The following is an 8205-nucleotide window of genomic DNA, read 5'->3' on the forward strand; positions in this document are numbered from 1 at the left end:
AACAAAGGGTTTTAATGTAGATGTTTTTTGTACCCATGCTGTTGATTGCTAAATGTAATAGTCTGATCATGACGCTGAATAAATGTGTCTTTAAAAAAAAAAAAAAGAAAGAAAAGAAAAGAACATAAAGTTTCGGGCAGCCCGGGTGGCTCAGAGGTTTAGCGTCGCCTTCAGCCCAGGGCGTGATCCTGGAGACCAGGCTCCCTGTATGAAGCCTGCTTATCCCTCTGCCTTTGTCTCTGCCTCTCTCTCTCTCTCTCTGTGTGTGTCTCTCATGAATAAATAAATAAAATCTATTATAAAAAGAACATAAAGTAAAAGGGAACAAGTACAACGTATGCAGAAGGGGAAGGACTAAATCTGGAAAGCTATGCTAGGTCCTCAATGGAAATCTATTCATAAGGAGCAGTGCATGGATGAAGGAATAATAATATAAATTAAGCAAATAATAAATTAATAGTATTAATTAAAATATATAATATAAAAATTTCAAGAGGAATACCAGGAGTTGCCTCACTTAAAACAAAATTAGCTATCATAACCAGGTCTTTCAAAACATTTGATTTAAAAAATTTTCCTTTGTATACATGGAATATTACTCAGCCATTAGAAACAACAAATACCCACCATTTGCTTCAACGTGGATGGAACTGGAGGGTATTATGCTGAGTGAAACAAGTGAATCGGAGAAGGATAAACATTATATGATCTCATTCATTTGGGGAATATAAAAAATAGTGAAAGGAAATAAAGGGGAAAGGAGAAAAATGAGTGGGAAATATCAGAAAGGGAGACAGAACACGAGAGACTCCTAACTCTCAGAAACGAACTAGGGGTGGTGGAAGGGGAGGTGGGCGGGGGCTGGGGGTGACTGGTTGACGGGCACTGAGGGGAGCACTTGATGGGATGAACACTGGGTGGTTATTCTACAGGTTGGCAAATTGAACACCAATAAAAAATAAATTTATAAATAAAAAAGTTTTCCTTATTGTGGCATCAAAAGGAATAATTGAGGGTGGTAAGGTCTCAATAGTCAGAAAAGCAGCTAAAGGCAGAAGAATTAGGAAATCTTTTTTTCTTATTTCTCGGATGAGTCAGAGTTCTTTGTCAGCAAATGCAAAGATTAAAAGACAGTGGCTGAAACTAAAAATGCCAGCTAAAGATGGCTTAAGTCAGAGAGTCTCACTCAAGGTGACCCTGCCTTCCCTGATACTTTGCAATGTCTTAGATATGTCTTGATCATCACAACGGGGAGGTAAATGCCATTGGCATCTAGTGGGCAAGGCCAAGGATACTACTGAACATCTTACAGTGCACAAGACTGCTTCAGAACCAAAGAATTATCCAACCACAAATGTCAGTAGTGCCCAGGTTGAGGAACCTGGCTAAGTGAAGAACCAGTATTTTTTTTAATTTATTTATTCATGAGAGAGAGGGAGAGGCACAGACACAGGCAGAGGGAGAGGGAGAGAAACAGGCTCCATGCTGGGAGTCTGACATGGGACTCAATCCCGGTTCTCCAGGATCACATCCCAGGCCAAAGGCAATGCCAAACCGCTGGGCCACCGGGGCTGCCTGAAGAACCAGTATTTCATAGTTGGCAGAAAGATGAGAACCAAGAACATATACTGAGGAACTGTTCAATTACAGCACAGTACAAATGGTATGGGTTTCACATCATTCAGATATAAACCTGTAGAATGTAGACTCAGAGAGCTAGCCCTGAAGTCAAAGGTCTGGGTTCAATTTCTAGTTCATTGACTTTCCAGGTACAAAACTCTAGGTAAGTTATTTATCATCTCTGTTATTCTGATTTCTTACTGCAAAATGGGATTGTGTTTACCATGTAATATTATGGGAAAATTTAATTAATTTACATAAATTGCTTGGGGATTACTAAATTTATCTGATCCTTGGTTTTCTCCTCTGTAGCTCTGGAAAATAATGATTTCCCTTTAGGTCTATTGTACAGATCGCTTGATATAACAAAAACACAAACATCTAATTCAATTGATGCTGCCTAGCAGGGTTTCAACAAGTCCAAGCTTTCTTTTCCATTATTTTTCAGATTTTAAAGTTATTATTTATCATTCACTAAAAAATCTACTTCATTTGTTAATTTATATACATTACATCTATACAATAAACATTTTCATTAAGTAGGGTTCATTTTACATGACAAATCCATAAATCTGAGGAAGAACAACTTTATTTTAGAAATGGGGAAAGCTACCTGGGTAGCTCAGTGGTTGAGGGTCTGCCTTCAGCTCAGGGCGTGACCCCAGGGTCCCAGGATAGAGTCCCATATCACGCTCCCTGCAGGGAGCCTGCTTCTCCCTCTGCCTGTGTCTCTGCCTCTCTCTGTGTCTCTCATGAAAAAATAAAATCTAAAAAAAAAATGAGGTGGGGAAAACAGAAAGAATCACACATAAGATAAAGAAATAATATAATTTACAGTATATTTCAGAATCTTCTCAATTATTGTTCTTAATGGTATTATAAATACTGATTCATTATTGTTAATGAATTCACTTAATTTTTATGAATCACCTTAATTTTTTGCTCTGACTCCAGAGTCTGCAAAAGGTGTATGTGGACTAAATGTAGTTTTCTGAACATTCTAGCAAGTACAGGAAATGATTCTGTACTTGAGGGCTTCCCTGTATGGCATGTAAATTACATTGTAGGAGTGGAAAATATTTAGTTTTCCCTTCTTCCCTTCTAAGTTCTTTAGCTGATCTAATAATTAAATTGGCATATGACAGATTAATAGGAGAAAAGCGAATTTAATTTCGTATGCCTGGAAGTCCCATAAAAAATATGAGACTCAAAAAAGTGGCCAAAGTAGGAAGGTTTTATATCTTTTTTAAAAAAATATTTTATTTATTTATTCATGACAGACACAGAGACAGAGAGAGGCAGAGACACGGGAAGCCTGACATGGGACTCAATCCCAGGTCTCCAGGATCACACCACAGGGCTGAAGGCGGTGCTAAACCGCTGGGCCACTGGAGCTGCCCTGGTTTTATATCTTTTAAAAAAGAAATAGTAAGTTTGTGAAGCATTGACAATACAATGAGGTTTGGGCTTAAGATATTAAATCAGTGAAGAAGTAATAATATTTGTTTATATGGACTTCTCAGCCCTAAACTCCCTACATTGGTGATAAGGATGCCTTCTAGCCTTGTAGTATAGGGAAGGTACCTCTCACATGAGACATTTATCTCCTGCTTTCAGGGAAACAAAGGAGGGTCAAAGTTGTTCTTGCACTGGCTATTTCTCAAGTAACTTTAATTCAAAATAATCAATATGCCAAAGTGATATATTTTGGGCTTGTATATTCTGCTTCCCTCCAACATCCATCTAAATGAATGGCTATGGTGATCAAAGGATATAAAGTTTCAGATATGCAAGATGAATAAATTCTGCAGATCTAGTGTGCAGCATGGTGACTTCAGCTAATACTATATTATATACTTGAAATTTACTATGAGTGGATCTTAGGTGTTCTCACAGGAAGGAAAGAAGGAAGGAAGGAAGGAAGGAAGGAAGGAAGGAAGGAAGGAAGGAAGGAAGGAAGGAAGGAAGAAACTATTTGAGGTAATAGATATGTTAGCTTGATTGTCATAGTCACAACACACTGTATATGTATGTCAAAATATCACATGTATGCAACTTTTGTCAATTATAATTCAATAAAGCTGGTGAAAAAAAAGACTTGAGGGTGTATCCTAGGGACTTAAGAAGACTGGTTTCATGTATGAAATAAACAGGCAGTAAAAGATATTTGTGTCCTTACATGGGACTAAGATTACATAACATTCAGGTTCCTTACTAAAACTATAGTCAAATTAATTGTCAGAATATGGTTTCCTAAGAAAGCTTCTTGAAAGTTTTTCTGGTTCAATGAAATTAGATTTATATAGCAGAGCTGCATCCTTATAGGAAAAAAAAAAGAGATGTAGGATTACTTTTTAGGATTATTAGGATTATTCTGATTCCCCCAAAAAATATTTTTAGGAGTATAAGACATTTTAACTCAATTATTTTTTATCTCTTTATGCAAAAACCCCTACAATAACTATTCTTTCATCAGTTATAAAGATGTATTAATAAGGCCATTGATAATAGTAAAACAAGGAAGCATAAATTGGCCTAAATCTAATTTCTTCACAGTTTTATTGAGAAATAACTGATACACATCACTGTATAAGTTTAAGGTATACAGCACGATGGTTTGATTTACATATATTTTGGAATAATTATTACAATAGATTTAGTTAATACCCACCATCTTATACAGACACAATAAAAATAAAAGGAAAAAATTCTCCTTACAATTAGAATTTGTAGGATCTATTCTCTTAACAATTCTCTGGCCTCAGCCTAAGTTTGATCTGCAAAGAAAACGCATAAGAAAATTTAGGTACTGCTTCTAAATAATTGAGTAGAAATTAGTTTTAGATAATTAAGGTAAAGTTATAATATGCATTTTAAGAAATTACATGATGAGTCACTGACAAACTGAGTTGTTTAACTATAGACCTGGATAATATATACCAGTATCTCTTAGTAGGAATTGTCTCAATTCTTTATGATTCCTACAATAGCAGTAAGGTAAAAATTTGTTATTATGGGGGTATTAACATATTAAGAACATCTATTGTATTATAATTATTTTGATACAAGAAAGTCATAAACTACCATTTTTAAACTTCAAAACCTTCCATAAAGTAGGCATTTTTACCCTCCTATCTTTTTTGACATGTAGAATCAAAGCTCAAAAAAACGGTCTACAGTCAAACAATCAGTGTGACTTTACATCACACAATAAACACTAAGCCACAAATACCTCTTGAAGAGTTAAAGATAATGTTATACTTAAGGATTTACTACAGTTAATTATGGAAGATGACCACAAAAACAATATATGCAAATTATTTTTGCCAATCTACAGAGCCCACAGAGCTGGCTTTGAGTGACTCTTCCTGTCTTGTGATCATGAATAAGTTCATAGATAAGCCTGTTTACTATTGTGTGACAGATTATTAAGACTATCCAAAACTCAAGGGGTTCTAATGAGAAGACAAAAAATTTCAGTGTTATTTAAACATTGTCCTAAGCTCCTTCCTTCTCTCCAGATATATTATCATGATCTCTTGACAATTTTTTATTCAGCAAATGCATATTACATCTGGGATCTTAGAATCTTTTGCATTAAAAGTCTGTGTGATTCAGAATTCTGATCCCTTCCTATTTCTCCTCCCTTAGGATTGTTGCAGAGCCTGTTTACAGCCTGGATCCATGGATAAGGTCAATTCTTCAGTGGTGTCTGAATTTGTATTGCTGGGACTCTCCAGTTCTCAGGAGCTCCAGCTTTTCTTTTTTGTTTTTTTCTCTGTGTTATATGTCATCATTGTGCTGGGAAACCTTCTCATAATCATCACAGTAACTTCTGATAACAGTCTGCACTCCCCCATGTACTTCCTCCTAGGAAATCTCTCCTTTGTGGACATCTGTCAGGCTTCTTTTGCTACCCCTAAGATGATTGTAGATTTCCTGAGTGAACATAAGACCATTTCCTTCAATGGCTGCATAGCTCAGATATTCTTCATTCACCTTTTTACTGGAGGAGAGATGGTACTACTTGTCTCCATGGCCTATGATAGATATGTAGCCATATGCAAACCTCTACACTATGTAGTCATCATGAGTCAAAGGACGTGCACTGTCCTGGTAATAGTCTCCTGGGCTGTGGGCTTGGTGCACACATTAAGTCAGTTATCGTTTACCGTGACCCTACCTTTTTGTGGACCTAATGTAGTAGACAGCTTTTTTTGTGATCTTCCTCGAGTGACCAAACTTGCCTGCCTGGACTCTTACATCATTGAAATACTCATTGTAGTCAATAGTGGTATTCTCTCCGTAAGCACTTTCTCTCTCTTAGTTGGCTCTTACATCATTATTCTTGTCACTGTCTGGTTTAAGTCTTCCGCTGCAATGGCCAAGGCATTTTCTACACTGGCTGCCCATATCACTGTAGTAATTTTGTTCTTTGGACCTTGCATTTTCATCTATGTGTGGCCCTTTACCACTTACCCTGTGGATAAACTTCTTGCCATATTTTACACTGTGTTCACTCCCATTCTAAACCCCATTATCTATACACTAAGGAACAGGGATATGAAGGCTGCCATGAGGAATATTATGACCTATTACCTGAGGCCCAAGAAAATTTCTGAAATTCCACTAGCAGTGAGGAGTTCTCTTTATTAATACACAATCCCTTCAAATTCCTCAAATCAATACTCTGTCTATAAATATTTTCAATGTATTCTTGTGCCATATCTCAACTATGATGGAAGTGATGAAGAAGATGAAATAGAGAATATCTGATGGATATTAACTAGGCCCTTTCCAGGTATCATCTAAGCAAAAGCTAAATGTAAAAAAATACGGAAAAATGTATCATGATTACTGGTTTTGGAAATAAAATGTAGAATGACGATATGTGGATAGTATAAATGCTTTCACTGCCTTAGTTGCAGGTAAATATGGCCTTAGTTGCTGGTAAATAGGAATATGATAGGGAAAAAATGAGTACCTGATTCTTTGGTGAGCATGAATTTAAGTATTTTTCCTGGTCTTATGAGTTTCCTCATTTATATGCCTGAAGAATCTAGATAGATAAATAATACTTAGGAATGTGAAACTGAATTTACCCACCCAGAAAATAGCCATTTCACTGATTTAAGTGTGTATACCTAAGTGGAGATTCTTAGATTATGAAATCCCTCCCCCAACATTATGCCTATCCCATATTGTTTCCTAATAACTAACAATGCTTTAAAATGAATTATACATAATCAGGAGCTTGCATTTTAAATCTTTCACTTAATGATCTTTCTGTGATCAGTTTACTCTGAAAACACAGACTCTTTAGCCCGTTCTATAAGAAGCTATGCAAGTCTTTGCATTGGGACCAAACATGGAGTTCTTAGTGACAATGAATCAATGATAAACATACAACTCAACTGTAACCTGGACACTGAAATACCTCTGGAGCTCTACCCTGATTTCTAGGGATGACTAGGGGATTTATTAATATTGATCAAAGTTTTTAGGTCTTTCCCCCCCCAAACTCCTCAATTCATAAAAGGCAATTAGACAGACATAAACATTACTCTCTCCTTTATGCCAAGGATAAAAACACTAAATTTACTTTTTGTTGTTTGCCTTCTTATCTTCCCAATTCCATCTCACCTTTTCTGAACCCAAACATAATAAAGCATCATTAAGTAAAATATTGAAAAAACCTTGGGAATTTCCCCTTCTCCCACCCCTCAATCTTTACTCTCTCCATAGCATTCTGGTTCTTCTGAGACCTGATATTCTTTGCTCTTTTCTACTCTCAAAGTTTACTTTCCATTAAGCAAAGCATAACAGTAATTTATACTGATGTCTAAATTTAAATACATCAGTTACCTCTTCCAAGAATATATACACACTTCTTTCTAATTTTAGGATATAATACCATCAATAGTGAGAAAGGAGACTTCGCAGACTAGATGTAAAACAGGGGCACAAATAAGAGATCTTTCCAATGTTTCCTGACTCTATACCATGCAGGCTGCCTTGTATTCTATTCAAGGAATGAGGTCCAGCCTTATGATTCCTCTTCTTGAATAAAAGACTAAGCACTGCATGATTTTCTCTTAACCATCTGGCAGTACCAAAATATTAGGGAGGTGGAATTCATTAAAAGGCTTATTAATTTCATTCTTTTTTCAATGGTAGGTGATTTGATTATCCTACTATGAAACTGAATTTCTTGTTGGGTATTTTATAAAAATGTTATGTTAAATATAATAAATAGTGAAAATGAATGTGTTAAGAAATTCAGAAAGTATGTAATCTGGTTAACTGCACCAGTTATAGCTACTCAGTTACTCATAACATTCTTTGACTATGGATTTTTTTGAAAATATGATAAATATCATAAATCTCCTTCCCAAACAACAGCATAAACTCTTAAACATAAGATTGAATATACATTATTATTTTACTTCAAAAACCTATTTCATTCATATAAATCAAGCATAAACATAATTTATAAAACTATATCCTTTATTTTTAGGTGCAATTGTAAATAGGATTGACTCCTTAATTTCTCTTTCTTTGGTCTCATTGTTAGTATATAGAAAT

At 35.5% G+C, this 8205-nt stretch overlaps 1 protein-coding gene across 1 annotated transcript; it reads left to right on the plus strand.

Annotated features, from left to right (window-relative positions):
- The first annotated feature begins 5304 nt into the window (after positions 1 to 5304).
- LOC140622652 (olfactory receptor 4K5) lies at positions 5305 to 6431 on the plus strand. The gene has a single exon (XM_072808280.1). The coding sequence runs from the start codon at positions 5305 to 5307 to the stop codon at positions 6274 to 6276; it is 972 nt and encodes a 323-aa protein (XP_072664381.1). The 3' UTR covers positions 6277 to 6431.
- The last annotated feature ends 1774 nt before the right edge of the window (positions 6432 to 8205 follow it).

This window comes from Canis lupus, chromosome 32 (assembly GCF_048164855.1).
Source record: "Canis lupus baileyi chromosome 32, mCanLup2.hap1, whole genome shotgun sequence".
NCBI classification, from domain to species: Eukaryota; Metazoa; Chordata; class Mammalia; order Carnivora; family Canidae; genus Canis; species Canis lupus.